General features: G+C 42.1%; 1 protein-coding gene across 4 annotated transcripts in view; it reads right to left on the reverse strand.

Annotated features, from left to right (window-relative positions):
• naa15a (N-alpha-acetyltransferase 15, NatA auxiliary subunit a) overlaps positions 1-17656 on the reverse strand; it is a 104603-nt gene that overhangs the window by 54456 nt on the left and 32491 nt on the right. For 3 of the 4 annotated variants that reach the window (XR_010976098.1, XM_068043620.1, XM_068043629.1), the window contains exons 3-5: positions 12263-12367; positions 10079-10236; positions 7235-7369 (exon numbers count right to left, since the gene is read on the reverse strand). Coding sequence is in view for 3 of the 4 variants with exons in the window: in XM_068043620.1 (XP_067899721.1) it covers positions 7235-7369; positions 10079-10236; positions 12263-12367 (398 nt within the window). In the remaining variant the exon portion in view is untranslated. Of the gene's footprint in view, positions 1-7234; positions 7370-10078; positions 10237-12262; positions 12416-17656 lie in introns of all 4 variants that reach the window. The other variant, XM_068043638.1, reaches the window with a different exon arrangement.

Here is a 17656-nt window from a genome sequence, read left to right on the forward strand (position 1 = left end):
CGTATCCATGCTGCCACTGCCCATTCTATTCCGTGAGCTCCAACTTTATCAAATGCCTTTTGGAAGTTCAACCACATTACCCCTCCCTGTTAGCTCATCAAAAAACTCGAGTTTAATTAAGCACTTTAACAAATCCTTGCTAGCTTTCCTTAATTAATCCACACTTGTCCAAATGTCTTAATTGTGTCCTGGATTATCATCTCCAAAAGCTTTCCTACCACTGAGGTTAAACTGACTGGCCTGTAGCTGCTAGGTTTATCCTTACAGCCTTTTTTGAACAAGGGTACAGTGGCAATTCTCTAGTCCTCGAGCACAACACCACCCCTCCGCATATCTAAGGAAGCTTGGATGATGATGGCCAGTGTCACCACAATTTCAACCCTTACTTCCCTCACCATGCTTGGATGCATCCCATTCGGTCCTAGTGACTTATCAACTTTAAGTATAACCAGCCTTTCTCATATCATTATCAATCTTTAGCCCATCCAGTATCTCAACTACCTCCTAATTTACTATGACTGTAACAGCATCTTCTTCCTTGGTGAAAGCAGATGCATAGCACTCATTTAGTACCTCAGCCATGCCCCCTGCCTCCATGCATAGATCCTCTTTTTGCTCCTACCCCTCCTCTGAGCATCCCTCTACTATTTATATGCCCAGAGAAGATTTCTGGATTTAAAAATTTTTTTAAATTCATTCGTGGGATGGGGGCATCGCTGGCTAGGACAGCATTTATTGCCCATCCCTAATTGCCCTCACTGGTGAGCTGCCTTCTTGAACCGCTGCAGTCCTTGGGGTGTAGGTACACCAACAGTGTTCCAGGATTTTGACCCAGCGACAGTGAAGGAATAGCGATCTGGTTCCAAGTCAGAATGGTGTACAGCTTGGAGGGGAACTTGCAGGTGGTGGTGTTCCCATATGTCTGCTGCCCTTGTTCTTCTACGTGGTAGAGGTTGTAGGTTTGGAAGGTGCTATCAAAGGAGCCTTGGTGAGTTGCTGCAGTGCATCATGTAGATGGTGCACGCTGCTGCCACTGTGCGTCGGTGGTGAAGGGTGTGAATGTTGAAGGTGGTGCGTGGGGTGTCAATCAAGCGGGCTGTTTTGTCCTGGATGATGTCGAGCTTCTTGAGAGTTGTTTGAGTTGCACCCATCCCGGCAAGTGCAGAGTATTCCATCACACTCCTGACTTGTGCTTTGTAGATGGTGGACTGGAACTGGGGAGTCAGGAGGTGAGAGTTACTCACTGCAGAATTCCCAGCCTCTGACCTGCTCTTGCAGCTACAGCATTTATGTGGTTGGTCCAGTTCAGTTTCTGGTCAATGGTGACCCCCAGGATGTTGATCATGGGGGATTCTGCAATCGTAATGCCATTGAGTGTCAAGGGGAGATGGTTAGATTTTCTCTTGTTGGAGATGGTCATTGCCTGGCACTTGTGTGGCATGAATGTTATTTGCCACTAATCAGCCCAGGCCTGGATATTGTCCAGGTCTTGCTGCATATGAACGTGGGCTGCTTCAGTATCTGAGTCATCGAGAATGCCACCGAACAGTGTGCAATCATCAGTGAACATCCCCACTTCTGACCTTATGATGGAGGGATGAAGCAGCTGAAGATGGTTGGGCCTAGGACACTACCCTGAGGAACTTCTGCAGTGATCACCTGGGATTGAGATGTTTGACCTCTAACAATCACAACCATCTTCCTTTGTGATAGTTTGAGTCCAACCAGCGAAGAGTTTTCCCCCTGATTCCCATTGACTCCAGTTTTGCTAGGGCTCCTTGATGCCATACTCAGTCAAATGCTGCCTTGATGTTAAGGGCAGTCACTCTCACCTCACCTCTGGAGTTCAGCTCTTTTGTCCATGTTTGGACCAAGGCTGCAATGAGGCCAGGAGCTGAGTGGCCCTGGCGGAACCCAAACTGAAGTTCACTGAGCAGGTTATTGCTAAGCAAGTGTCGCTTGATGGCACTGTTGATGACACTTTCCATCACTTTACTGATGATTGAGAGTAGACTGATGGGGTGGTAATTGGACAGGTTGGATTGGTCCTGCTTTTTGTGTTCAGGACATACCTGGGTAATTTTCCACAGTGCCGGGTAGATGCCAGTGTTGTAGCTGTACTGGAATAGCTTGGCTAGGGGCACAGCTAGTTCTGGAGTCCAGGTCTTCAGTACTATTGCCAAAATTTTGTCACTGCCCATCGCCTTTGTAGTATCCAGTGCCTTCAGCTGTTTCTTCATCTCATGTGGAGTGGTTGAAGACTAGCATCTGTGATGCTGGAGACCTCAAGAAGAGGCCAAGATGGATCATCCATTCAACACTCTGACTGAAGATGGATGCAAATGCTTCAGCCTTGTCTTTTGCGCTGATGTACTGGGTTGCCCCATCAGTGAGGATGGGGATATTTGTGTACCCTCCTCCTCCTGTCAGTTATTTAACTGTCCACCACCATTCACAACTGGATGTGGCAAGACTGCAGAGCTTAGATTTGATCCGTTGGTTGTAGGAAGGCTTAGCCCTGTCTATTGCATGCCGCTTCCGCTGTTTGGCATGCAAGTAGTCATGTGTTGTAGCTTCACCAGGTTGACACCTCATTTTTAGGTGTGCCTGGTGCTGCTCCTGGCATGCCCTCCTACACTCTTCATTGAACCAGCGTTGGTCCCTGGCTTGATGCTAATGGTAGAGTGGGGGATATGCCGGGCCATTTGTTTACAGTTTGTGGTTGAATACAATTCTGCTGCTGCTGATGGCCCACAGTGCCTCATGGATTCCCAGTTTTGCATTTTGAGATCCCTTTTATGTTAGCTACCAGTCTCTTCCCATACTCTATTTTCCTCTGATTTCCTTTTTCACTTCCCCTCTAAACTTTGTATATTCAGTCTGGTACTCACCTGAATTATCAACATCTGACATGCGCACTCTTTTTCTGCTTCACCTTACTCTCTATCTCTTTCATCATCTGGGGAGCTCTGCCCTACCATTCCCCATCATGGTAATGTACCTCAACTGTATTTGAATAATCTCCTCTACAAAAGCAGCCCATTGTTCCTTTACAGTTTTGCCTGCCAATCTTTGATATCAATTTACCTGGGAAAGATCCGTTCTCTTCCATCTGTAATTGCCCCTCCTCCAATTAAATAATTTTACTCTAGATTCCTCCTTGTCCTTCTCCATAGCTAACATAAATCCTATGATAGCTGTTCCCTAAATGTTCCCCTACCAACAATGAATTCTCTTGATCCACATCATTCCCCAGAACCAGATACAGATCCAGTAATGCCTTCCTCATTGGGCCAGAAACATACTGATCAAGAAAATGCTCCTGAATGCATTTCAGAAACTCTTGTTCTCCCATCCCTCACTCAAACAACTCACTGTCCTTTTATCATCAAAGTCTATATCAGGATAATTAAAGTCCCCCAATATCATGACTCCATAGTTTTTGCACTTCTCCGTAATTTCCGTTCACATTTGCTCCTCTATTTCTTGCCTACAGAATACATCTGGTCGTGTAAAGGTACCTCTATTGTTTCGTAACCAAATAGATTCTGTCCTTGACCCCTCCAAGACATCCTCTCTTTCAGCACTATAATATTCTCCTTAAACAATACTGCCACCCCGCCTCCTTTCTTTCCTCCTCCATCTTTCCTTTCATATTGGAGGAAGGTATACAGTACAGTTCTCCAGGGGTCGGTACTAGGACCACTGCCTTTCTATATATTATGTATATACTAGACTTTTCAGATTTCCCTCTCCTATGTGTTGCCGTATATTTTCTAAATGGTGCAATTTAGAGCTTTCATTGTTCTATCCCTTGCTTGAGGATGATGGATATGATCCTTTGTCTTAAAAGCGACTCCATTTGCTGAATATATAGACAATTTGCAGGTGGGCAAGAATTATAGCAATGAATTGGCTACACAGCGGTGTCAAAACTCCTACATTAAACTGTCAGTATCTTTGCTTATCTAATGAAATTACATCTAGTTATTTTCCCACAACAGTGAATACATCTCAAAAGTACTCTTATTCAAGATTTGCCTAAATACATGGTCTTTTTTCCATGTATGAAGTTTCTAGCCAGATGACGAGGCTGAATTCCTCTGATGGGTTCTATTATGGATAGATTGATTTCACAGCTCTGTACTGATTTTTTATGGACATGGAGAACTCATGTAGTTTATTACATTCAAGTAGCCAATCGTAATACTACAATTTACGAAAAGGAATGGAACCTGTTTAGTCTTAAGGTCCTCAATCAAACAGTCACTGTCGGCAGGATAAACAACTGAAAATTCTCTACTGTGCCATGGTGCACCACTAGTCTGAAATTACAGATCAATATTGTACTGGATGCAGTCATTGGCTCCCATTCTCGCATCTTCTCGACTTGACCCATGGCCATCATGTTGGTCCACTAATCTGCTGTCAGGTTTTTAAGCAGTGACTCTAGTGCTGTATCAGAGCTCCATGTGGGGAAAGCCTGGGCAATAACCATCAAAAAAGAAAAGCTTGCATTTATACAGCATCTTTCACGACCGCCAGAGTCTCAAAGCACTTTGCAGCCAATGAAGTACTTTTGAGGTGTAGTCACTGCTAAAATAATTAATTTAATTTCATTAGATAAGCAAAGGTACCAACAATTTAATGCAGGAGTTTTGACACCACTGTGTAGCCAATGCATTGCTATAACTTTTGTCCACTTGCAAATGTCTATATATTCAGCAAACAGAGTCTACTTAATCATCAAACTACAACAAACAGAACTCATGATCAAAATTACAGCAGAGACACCCAATAAAAGCAGGGTTATTTCTCTAGCAAAATGCAGCGAGTGGAGGATAATTACATAATACAAATTATGTGCATAAAATCAATCCCAGTCATTTACAGCAGTGTGGTCTCCAGTTGTGATTAACAGTAAATATTAAACATGTCCATTTTGCAGAAACTTGTGGTGTTCTTATATGCAGACATTTAATGCTGATTGCTAATTTGAAAAGTGATAATTTTACCAAAATGGTGGAAGATTTAGAAAACATTGAGTGGGTGATTCTATTAGGCAGAGAAATTAATGACGAGTAAAATTAATGCAGGGAGGCGGTGGCATAGTGCTAATATCACTGGGCTAATAATCCAGAGGCCCAGACTAATGGTCTGGGAACATCAGTTCAAATCCCACCACGGCAGATGATGAAATTTGAATTCAATTAATAAATCTGGAATTAAAAAAGCGAAGTCTAATGGTGACCATGAAACCATTGTTGTAAAAACCCATCTGGTTCACCAATGTCCTTACCTGGTCTGGCCTACATGTGATCAACAGCCATGAGTTTGACTCTTAACTGCCCTCTCAAATGGCCTTACAACCCACTCAGTTCAAGGCAATTAGGGATGGGCAATAAATGTTGGCTTAGCCAGCGACGCCCACATCTCATGAATAAAAAGGGTAGTCTTTAAAACCGTCCTAACGCAAAAGGAAGTCATACATGTCGCAAGGGTTAAATACAGAACAGCGAACTACATATATCCAAGGACAAATTAGACTTATACTTTTACAGATTAAAGAAATAAAATTCACAGAAGAGGAGAAACAATTAAGGGGAAAACAGCAGCAATCAGACCAGAGATTAATGAAGTGGCTGGTTACACAATGCAGTAGCAATGGCAAAAGCTTTTTAAAGTTATATTAGCAATCAAAGGACCATTAAGGCAGATAAAGGGCCACTGAAAGACCTCTTAGGACAGATTCAAATAAGTTCCCAAGTATGGCAGTGGTGTTAAATGATTACTTCAAATCTGTCTTCACTCCTGTAGATGATGCTCAATTACAAGCTATAAGTTACACTGTAGATAAGAAAATTGTAACTATTGGAATAGCAGAGGATAGAATTTTAGACAGAATAAGGAAGCTTAAAATAGATCAGGCTGCTGGTCCAGATGGCATCCATCAGGAGTGTGATTAAAGCATTGAGACATGTCTTGCAAGCTTCTTGCCCATATCTTTATCAGCTCACTAAAATCTGAGATTGTTCCTTTGGCTTAAAAGGGTGCTCATGTAGTTCCATTTTTCAAAAAGTCAACAAGTCTGAACTAAGGAAATATAGGTCCATTAATTTGACATCAGTTATAGGTAAGGTGCTGGAAAGGATAAGAAATGCTATGTGATCACCTGGATAGAGGAGTTATCAGAGACAACTTCTGGAAAAAGATTGTTACTAATTTGCTGGAATTTTATGAAGTTAATAGGTTAGATGAGGGTATCCCAGTAGACAGTCAACTTGGAGTTTCAGAAAGCCTTTGATAAGGCAGCTCACAATAGGTTACTTTAGGGCAAATGACTGCACAGGGGAACACAGAAGAGTGGAGAAATGTAGTGATCAGGAGGATAGACAGGCATTTCTACAACTGTCAACATGAATCCCATATGGTGTTTTGACTCCCTGATGCCAGGATAAAGGACATCACTAAATGGCTGCAGAACATTTTGGAAGGGGAACAGCCAGAGCTCATGATCAATGTTAGAAGCAATAAAGGTGGTAAGAAAAGGGTTAAGGCCGTACAGTTTCAGCAGCTAGGGAGGATGTTAAGCAGTGGGACCTCCAAGGTAGTAATCTCTGGATTATTCCCAGTAGCATGTGCAAGTGAGTATAGGAGCACTAAACTAAGGCAGATTAACAAGTGGTTGGAGAAGTGGTGCAGGAGAGAGGGAGTCAAGATTCCTGGGACATTGGGACCAGTTCTGGGGCAGGACGGACCTCTACAAGAAAGACAGTTTTCAGCTCAACAGGCCTGGGAACAATGTCCACGCAGGGAGGTTAGTTAGTGGTGTGGGGATCGTTTAGACTAAGTTGGGAGGGGGCAGGGTGCTAGGATCAAATATTAGACAGGAGATACAAGCTGCAAAGGACTGGGAAGAGAGACAAACAGCATTAGAATAAAGAGTATTTCAGAAATAGGAGAGGTCAGATAGTGAGGAAATGCAAGGCAGATTAAGTAGGGTTTGAAATGCGTGTGTACATGCACAGATTGTTGTAATTAATGTTGGTAAGATGCAGGCTCAAGGGATTATGAGAGTGGCATTAATGAGATGGCTCAAACAAGGGGAGGAATGAACACTTAATATCCCTGGCTACAATATAATCAGAAAGGAGAGAAAAAAATAAAGAGGGTGTGGGTAGTATGGATCAAATATCAAACTACTGTTACAGCCACAAAGCACACTATGGCATACCTGTTGTGTCTTCCTGAATTCTTCTAGAATTTTTGAAGCCATGTCATAATCTTCCAGTAAGTGGTATGCAATAGCATAGCCAATCCAGGAGGCTCGCTGAGCAGGGCGAAGCTGAAGTAACTGGTACCTGGTTTCCTAAGATATACCAAAAGCATGAGGGCATGTGGTAATTTGTTATGGTCAAAACAAATTAAAATGAAATTGAGATCAGTGCTTGAAATTTATAAAAATGTATTTAAGTTTAAAAATTATACAGCAGGATAGACGCAGGAATGGGCAACTCTCCTGGTGTACAGTTTTGATCTAGATTTCAGGGCAGCTGTGGATACATGTGCAGCTGTCATTAAAAAGGGATGGCTAAAGCAGCATGCATTCTGCTCATAAATATCTTAAAACTGAAAAAAGGTCATCGATTTGAAATATTAACTGTTTCTCGATCCACAAAAGCTGCCTGACATGCTGAGTATTTTCAGCATTTCTCTATTTCAGATTTCCAATATCCTCAGTATATCTTAAAACTATACGTCCATGCTAAAATAAGAGTGCTTTCCTTCAGCAGCAGTACTACAATCTGTTATAGATAAAGGAAACAGTCAGCAAGGAATATTACAGTAAAAAGGAACCCATCTGAACACAGCACAGTAGAAAGGCATAATTTTCACCATATTTAAAATTTGGATCAAGAAGTGGAGTCCATTTATCCAAATTTTATGAACAAATCCTAATTAAAAAGGTTTGTGATGCATTGTTCCAATCTACTGTATTGGCCGGTTTAGTTTCTCACATGTTTTGTATCAGCAGAAAGAATCAAGAGGTTGTGCAAAAAGTACTGGCAGTGACCAGTGGCTCGGTTGCCAAATTGAATGTTTGGTCAAAAAAAAGGGTATGTATCCCAAATGACCAAGACACCAGACGGAGACTGAAGGCTTATTTGTTAAAAACTTTGTGAATTAAAAAGTGTTTCAGGTGGATTCAAAAATTCCAAGGCCCAGACCGAGTCCAACGAACACTTTGAAGATACCCCATTCCGACAATCAATTGGTGTTGTCATGAACACAGTTCCTTTGTGCATGCAATGAAATAAAACTAGATATCAAAATAATTTACATAACAATATGTCAGTTCAAATCATTTGATTCAATCTCAAACACATTGGCCCAGATTTTGCAGTAGTAATGACTGCAACAGTCAGCATTCGCCGCCATTACTCCTCTGAAACTGACAGCAAACTCTGGTTTCCGCATATGCAAAGTAAAACGCAGAAATCCAGAAGTTGCCATTAGTGATTCTACACTTCTCCAAAAGGTGCGCTGTTGAGGACTCCCCAGACTGCAATCAACTGGAAATCACTGAACTGGTGAGAACTTCCATTCTTATATTCTTAGCCTTGCCACAAATACGCTTGAAAAAGTTACACCTTGTTGAATGAGGTGTTAACTGGGTTTTTTTGGCACACTAAAATCAAAATTACTGCCAAACAGGTTCACTCGCCCTGAAAAAGTAACTTTATATTTGTAGAATGTCAAATTCTTCCATTATAAGTAATTCCACATATTTTTAAACAAAGTGACTCCTGACAATGCAGACAATTGCTGATGTCATTGGTGCCTGTAAACATTTGCCAGCCTGCCAGTATGTATGCGCACATAACTTCACCATGGAATGATGTTCTTACCCCTGAATAGCCACGATCACTGCCTCCATTTCCCTCAACAGTACCCCATTCCCTCCCCCATCCCTGCTTCAATCGCCGCTTCTCCCCCTTCGGCTGCTACCAGTGCACCCCCTGCCCCCGCCAAACCACTCGCTCCCGCCTTTGTTGTTCCCCCCACCAGCTGCTCACTCCAGGCCTTGCCACTTCCCCGCCCACTGCTTCCCCGGCCCCTACCTCAACTGTTCGCTCCAGGCCTCACCGCATCCCTGCCTGCTCGTGCCTGGCCTCGCCACTCCCCCCAGCTGATCACTCCCCGCCACCGGAAAAAGTGGCAGGAAACAAGCTGTTGAAGTGCAAGGTGGGGAGCGAAGGGTGACACGAGAGTGAGTGGTCGAGCGGAGGGAAGCCTGGCGTGAGCAGCCGGAGGGGGAAGAGAGAGGAGGCAGGAATTCAGCAGCACGAAGACGGGCACAGGAGGGAGCAGGATACTACTGGGGGTGGGATGGAGGCGGCGATTGCAACCATTGAGGGGATTTGGGTTTAATTTTTTTTTGATAATTTGAGCAGTGCCATCTTTATTACTGGCAGCGGCTTGAGGAATCAGCCGGTGACACTTCAGTGGATGAAACTACATTTGTGCATGTGCCAGTACTGCGCCACCTGGTGGTTGCAATGTCAGCAAACGCAGCCATTGTTAAAGTAACTTTAAACTTTTAATGTAAATGTCTCAAACATTTATTTTGCTACCTGTAAAAGTTGGAAATATATTTTCAGACATAATATAAATTTGTTTGAATTGGTTCACAAAAAAGGCAATTTAGCCAGTTACAGGTGTTTGTACAGGATCTCAAGAGCACTAGAGTGCAATCATTACTTGAGTCAATCTAGATTGGTATCTTCTATGAAGGTGTGCAGAGGCAAGAAAAGATATCAATCTGATATACAGGCATTGTGAAATTACAATGAGCATATTTGTATAACTACACTGTTTCAATGAACGCAACACAAGATGTTTTTTTTTTTAAAAAGAGCTATTACTACGGCATAGCCTTTGACCACCTAGACAGTAATTGATCAGCCAGAATACTTGAATGCAAATTCACTTCAAGCAGCAGCACATTCACAGTTACATGTCTCACTAGAACAATCTACCACCAGGCTGGGCAAAACAGACATGAAGAAGCACTCACCCTGTAGCCCTCAAGATCACGCATTTGAATCTGTAGAAGGGAGAGATCTCTCAAAATCTGAAGATTGTCTTTGTCCCATTTTAGAGCATTCCGATAACATTTAATGGCTTCGTCATATTTCTTGTCTGATCTCTGAAGGAGACCATACACGTGCCAACCTAGATCACAGTCAAGAAAAACAATTTCCACAAACTCCTATTTGCAAGACTCTATATTCCTATGTTGTTCAATTTAAATTTTATGTGGATGCAACTTTCCTTTGATGCAAAATCCCTCTCAAGTTTTAAAAATTATATTAAGACAACTAATATCAAAAACAATGATGATCTCAAATTACAAAAGAAACAACACTGAGGACTCAGTTTGAACAAATGAAATGGCATCCTATTGTTGAACTGGAACAATAAACATGACAAATGCATTATTAGGCTAGTGACTGGATTGGTAATCTAGAATGAATTCAACAAATTGTGTCATCAAAAGCAATGAGGTTACAACGATCTGTATTCATCAGCAGTTATTACAACTGCATCAGCATGCTGCAAGCAACGACTACCAATTTGGAAAAAAACAGCAAATCATCCCCTCTGTGCCACTTGCCCTTGGTGTAACTGAAATAGGACTTGTTGGATTTTGGAGTAAAGATTTAAGATGTAGCTCAATTTACATTGGAAATAAGCAAATTTTACAGCATATGGAATATGGACAAAACTAAGCACAACTCTGAATAGTGCATTTTAAAAAAAATTTCATTACTGCTAAATAATCGATTTAGGCAAGAACTGCTCCTTTGCAAAGGAGCAGATCTTCTCACTGGGGCAATGCAATATCACTGGGAAAATTAGCTTCCGTGAATTTGAACAGTTGAAATCAAGCTAGCAACATAATGCACAAAAATCATTTATGATGTCAAGAATTAATATTTAATGATATCTTCTTTCTTTTCTTTTGGGCCTCCTTATCTCGAGAGACAATGGATACGCGCCTGGAGATGGTCAGTGGTTTGTGAAGCAGCGCCTGGAGTGGCTATAAAGGCCAATTCTGGAGTGACAGGCTCTTCCACAGGTGCTGCAGAGAAATTTGTTTGTTGGGGCTGTTGCACAGTTGGCTCTCCCCTTGCGCCTCTGTCTTTTTTCCTGCCAACTACTAAGTCTCTTCGACTCGCCACAATTTAGCCCTGTCTTTATGGCTGCCCGCCAGCTCTGGCGAATGCTGGCAACTGACTCCCACGACTTGTGATCAATGTCACACGATTTCATGTCGCGTTTGCAGACGTCTTTATAACGGAGACATGGACGGCCGGTGGGTCTGATACCAGTGGCGAGCTCGCTGTACAATGTGTCTTTGGGGATCCTGCCATCTTCCATGCGGCTCACATGGCCAAGCCATCTCAAGCGCCGCTGACTCAGTAGTGTGTATAAGCTGGGGGTGTTGGCCGCTTCAAGGACTTCTGTGTTGGAGATATAGTCCTGCCACCTGATGCCAAGTATTCTCCGAAGGCAGCGAAGATGGAATGAATTGAGACGTCGCTCTTGGCTGGCATAATGATAATGATAATTTAATAATTAAGCACCATTACAAAATGATTTTTGTTATGCATTGGTGTTCCATGAGTATTTTTGATACTGTGCAAATTTACATCAGATTTATTATTCATCAGAATTAAACATCATGGTGACTTCTGAAAAATTTAGTGTCTTGGATGCGAGCTTGGGAACATAAGAACAGGAGTAGGTCTCAAGGTTGTTCTGCCACCTTAAGGGTCATAAACAGATAAAGACCCAAGACTTTAACTCCACGCATGTTTGGGTAGTGAGAGGAGTCAGAAACTCACATGCTGCTTCAGAAAGGAGACTATTTTAACTCCTGTGCCTCATTATCATGCCAGTTCTTGCCCAGAATGGGAGAAGACAGAAAATCTCTCAGCATGGAGGCCACCTCTGAAACAAGGTAGACGTCGGATTGGATGAGAGGGGAAAGGAGCCCAGCCAGCAGAGCACTTTGGCACTGCCAAGAAAAGAGAAACATCTGTTTCAGCCTCTTCTCCTCAATTCGATTTAATTTACTAACTGTAAAAGCATTTAAATCTGTATTTGGTGAATAGTTTAATTACATAGCCACGTGCAGATGATTTGATCTATTTACAACGTTGCGTGTGAGGGAAAATCTATTTCAAAAGGATACAGACATGACTCTTCAGATCATTTCGAAGGCCTCGCCGCACATACTCATATGCTTCTTCCTTCTTTCCCAAGCAGTTTAGAGTCAAACCTTTCATCGCCAGGGTCTCTGCAAAATTAGAAGGGTACTGTATATAGTGTCACTTTTTTGCCAATTCTGTAAGAAAATCACAGCAGTGCTATTGATCAAAGCATACACTATCATTTCGATTGGAAAAACATACAACTCAGTTTTTCTAATGATTTAATTCTTATACTCCCAAACCCAATAAATTATTTTTCTACAACTTAAGATTTCTCAAATGCCAACCCTATCCCAAAGAGTGAGTCAACCATCGAGCAACCTTCTCTGGTTTCTGCTACTCTTAAATCCACTGCTAAATGAAGTATTATCTTCAATTCTTTCCTCTGGAGAATTTTTTGCCTGCACCTCCTCTGGATGGACACTACTGAGTGAGGAATGACTAGAGGAACAAAGTTAATTATGCCACCTGCAGACGACCTGATCAAGCCTAATCTAAATTTAAAATGCAACTAGAATTACTCTTGCAAGCATCACTGCGAAGAGACCTAATTTTAACAGGACTATATTTTGTATACAGTAGCTTCCTCCAGATGGCAACATTGACATTACTTACAGCAAACAGCAACAATCTCATGGGAATCTGATAAACCATTACATGTCAATCATCTATCAGTGACTCTGGGTAACTCCTTGTCAAAAGGAATTTATAGCCTCCAAAATGATAAGAAAAAAATGTAAAAAGTACTTTTAAGATTTCCTACTGACATTTGGCCTGTCATGTTGTGCTGGTTCTCTGCAAGAGCAACCCATATAGTCCCATTCCCCTCTCCAGCAGCCCCCAGCCCCACCTTTTCCCCATAACCCTACAAATTTTTTCTCTTTAAAATTATCCTATTTGCTTTTGAAGGCCTCGATTGAATTTGCCTCCACCACTCTCAGGCAGTGCATTCCAGATCTAAACCACTCACTGCATAAAGTTTGCCCCATGTCACCATTGCTTCTTTTGCTAATCACCTTGAATTGGCGTCCTCTGGTTCTGGATCCTACTGCCAATGGGAACAGTTTCTCCCTATCCAATCTGCTCATGATTTTGAACTCCTCTATCAAATCTTCTCTTCTCCAAGGAGAACAGCCCCCAGCTTCTCCAATCTATCCATGTAACTGAAGTTCCTCATCCCTGGAACCGTTCCCATGAATCTTTTCTGCACCCCCTTTAATGCCTTAACATCCTTCCGTACGTGTGGTGCCCAGAACTGGACACAATACTCAACTTGAGGCTGAACCAGTGTTTTGGACAGTTTTATCATAACTTCCTTGCACTTGTACTCTATGTCCCTATTTATAAAGCCCAAGATCCCTTATGCTTTATTAACCGCTTTCTCAACCTGTCCTGCAACCTTCAATGATTTGTGCCCATATACTTCCAGGTCCCTCTGCTCCTGCATCTCCTTTAGAATTGTACCCTTTAATTTATATCGTCTCTACTCATTCTTCCTACCAAAATGAATCACTTCATACTTCTCTGCATTAAATTTCATCTGCCACTTGACCACCCATTACACACACAGCCTATTGCCTCAAAATTTATTATCCTCCTCACAGATCACAACACTTCCAAGTTTTGCATCATCTACAAATTTTGAAATTGTGCCCTCTACACCCAAGTCTAGGTCATTAGTATACATCAAGAAAAGCAGGGGTCCCAAAACCAATCCCTGGGGAACCCCACGATATACCATTCTCCAGTCCAAATTTAATCTGAACTAATTACTGATCAATAGGTGGAGAGCAGTATCCAAGAACAAAGTTAAATAGGCTCATCACTTAACATGAGCTAATTGCTCCCTCTTCTAGGGGAGATGGCTTTGCTCCCAGCCCAAAAGTGCTAAAGCCAGTTATAGTACTTCCACTAATGTCCTGCAAATGTAGCACAGATCAGGTAGTGAGCCTAGCAAAAGAAATGTTTTGCTTAAAATGAAAACTGCAAAGATGAAATAAAAATAGAAAATGCAGGAAATGCAGAGTCAATATCCATAGAGAGAAAAGACAGACTGATGTTTCCTCAAAAGTGGAAGTGATACCTTCCTAGTCTTTACGACTGGATTCTGCACTTGATAGTGCAAATAGTTACGGAACCAGCAAGAAACTCCACAACTATAGGCAGCTCCACCTAGACTTAGATATGGTGGATGACTGACTACAGCAGATAAAAACAGTAATGTCAAGTCAAAGCAACAAGAGTTCAATCGCAAATCAACAGATATGAATGTTACTTTAATCAAACAATTAGAGTACATTGTAACAAGTTAATTTTGGATAATTTCTGTAAAATTGTACATAAAATTTATAAATTTCACATGTACAATGGAATCAGATTACCTTAGCACATTGGAAGGAAGGATCAGCTGAATACCATACCACATTTTTTCACCATCTTGAATGATTGCAGAGCTGTTGACCTTAAAATTAAAAGAAAGCCTGCCTGTTTATATATAAATGTGGAAAAAATAGCTCGATAATCATCCAAGACAGGAAGACTGCAGCAAAAAACATACTGCTTTGTAGGGACATACTGAATTCAAACGGTTTCAGATAAATGAGCTACATACAAACAAGGCAGCTATAAGTAACTTGCATAGTGAATAATTGGTAAACAGCAGTCACTTAGTGATGCCAATTCCTCAACTAGCTTATTTGTAAAGCAGCTGGGCTGCAAAGACCAGGAATGTCCCAAGTTCCATTAATGCTATGTGAAGTTATCTGATCACAGTTCATTCATTCGCTCGCTGGTGTCATCTTCCCAGAAGGTTGACAGTTTTGGATCTCCACTTCTATCTGTCCTGTGCTCCTTACACATTCTACAGAAGTCAACTGCATCCAGTCCATTACATCAGTCATCCATTTTCTTCTCTGCTTCCCTCTCCTATGTTTTACATCGATCTTTCCGTCCAATAATTGTCTCTGTCTACCTTCCGCTCTAATGATGTGACCAAAGTATTGTACCTTTCTCTGATGTTATACACTAATTTCCTCTTTTCTCCAGAATTTCTTCGTTAAGTCTTTCTCTAGCACGTCTTCATTAGTCTTTCTCTGTATAAGATATGCGGAACATCCTCCGATATGTCCACACCTCGAATGCATTCAGCTTATCAACAGTCTCTTGATTTGTTGTCCATGTCTCCGAAGCATGTAACAGATGACAAAATGTAACACCTCAGCATTCTTTTCCTAAGATTCAGCGTCAGGGGTGCATGGTGTAGTATGGGAGTAGTTCTTTTATACCCTTGTCAGCCGCACATCCATGACAGCATAGGTGTGGACAAGGAGCAATGGTCTCCTGCTGCAATGCAACTCTTATACCTCCAAGGAGCTGGTAGTGCACACCAGCGGGCACACCCCAGGACCTCACCTTGGCTGGCGTGCTGGACTAAGTGAGGGGGAACAGCAAGTTCACAAGATGTACAATAGGTGTCACCCTTTTTAAGTGCATGAAGTCTGCACTGGCAGCTGAGGCAGAAGAACTCAATGATCATAGTGAGGGTCAGTGTTAATTTTATATTAATTGTGTTTAATTGTATGTAGGGGTGGAGAACATTAACCAATGATTCACTTGAATCCCTATAAATTTTTTATCTTCCTTTCATGGGATGTGGGAGTCGCTGGCTAGGCCAGTATTGGTTACCCATCCCTAAATACCCTCGAGAAGGTGGTGGTGAACTGCCTTCTTGAACCTCTGCAGTAGTTCTGATGCCAGTAAACCCACAGTGCTGTTAGGTAAGGAGTTCCAGGATTTTGATCCAGCGACAGTGGAGGAACAGCGATGTATTTCCAAGTCAGGATAGTGCATGGCTCGGAGGGGAACTTGCAGATGGTGGTGTTCCCACGCATCTGCTGTCCTTGTCCTTCTAGGTGGAAGAGTCACAGGTTTAGAAGGTGCTGTCGAAGGGGGCACACTGAGTTGCTGCAGTGCATCTTGTATATGGCACACACTGCTGCCACTGTTTGTCGGTGGTAGAAGGAATGAATGTTGAAGGCGGTGGATGGGGTGCCAATCAAGCGGGCCGCTTTGTCCTGGATGGTGTCATGCTTCTTGCGTGTTTTTGGAGCCGTACGCATTCAGGCAAGTGGAGAGTATGCCATCAGGCTCCTGTCTTGTGCCTTCTAGATGGTGGACAGGCTTTGAAGAGTTAGTTGGTGGGTTACTCGCTACAGCATTCCCAGCCTCTGACCAGCTATTGTCGACACAGTATTTATCTGGCTGCTCCAGTTCAGTTTCTGGTCAATGATAACCCTTAGGATGTCGATAGTGGGGGATTCAGCGATGGCAATGCCATTGAAAATCAAGGGGAGATGGTTAGATTCTCTAGACAGACTGAAAATGTGATTGTTGGGTTAGGAGATGTATGCTAGTAATGGGTAACTCTTAATAAATCTAAGTGTAAAGCCTGGATCCAGTTCTATCCTTTAACTGGCTTTCTGAAGTATAACAGACAGTAGTAGGGGAGTTACAATTAGAGTCAATGTTTGAGTTAGAAAGATTGGGGGGGGGGGGGGGGGGGGATCAACGAGAGATTTGTTGCTTCTGATGGGCATGTAGCAACCTCTATAGCAAATACATGTGTATTGGCATTTAATGGTAACAGGATCAGCCTGCTCATTCCCAGGGCTAAGATCACACATGAATAATGGCCACTTGGGAAAGGTGCAGACACCTCCTGTTTCCCAAGGATTAAGTGCCTTCAGGAAAGAAAGAGAACACAAAACAAGTAGTACAGAAAATGAATCTCGCTAGACCAGGTTAATACATCAAATTAGATGAATGGTTGGACATATGTTCAGAACATATGTTCTGCTTTAACAACTGACGTGGGAACTTTGCGAATGATTGGATTTTATGGCAAGCAAGCATTATAGAACAAAACATCAAGCAGACAGGATAAAGGGATCTAGGTAAAATAGCAGAATATGGGATTAAGACTACTGTTCATGTCAAGGATAAACGCCAAGGTGGGACTGAATGAAATTACAAAATAAAACAAGGCCAATGCAATTCTAAGTTGTTGGAAAATATTGGCCAGTGGAAAAGGCAGCCAGTCTTAGCCAGCCATCCATACATTCATTTTCATTTGTATTTTGTAGGTTAAAACTGGTGAGGACAGGAAAATTTGGCATGTCTGCCTATTTCAGCAACACCAATAAAATCAAAAGTCAGAAAACTGCCAGTGTTACAGGTAAAGATACAATTCTTCTTGTTTCAAGTTGCTACCCACAGTTCTTAACAAGTGAAAAGACTGATGCTCAATATATTTTTACACAGTACCATTACTCGAAATGTTTACTTTCCTGTTATTGTATAATGAAATTCCATTTAGT

The sequence above is a fragment of the Heterodontus francisci genome, chromosome 1 (genome assembly GCF_036365525.1).
Source record: "Heterodontus francisci isolate sHetFra1 chromosome 1, sHetFra1.hap1, whole genome shotgun sequence".
NCBI classification, from domain to species: domain Eukaryota; kingdom Metazoa; phylum Chordata; class Chondrichthyes; order Heterodontiformes; family Heterodontidae; genus Heterodontus; species Heterodontus francisci.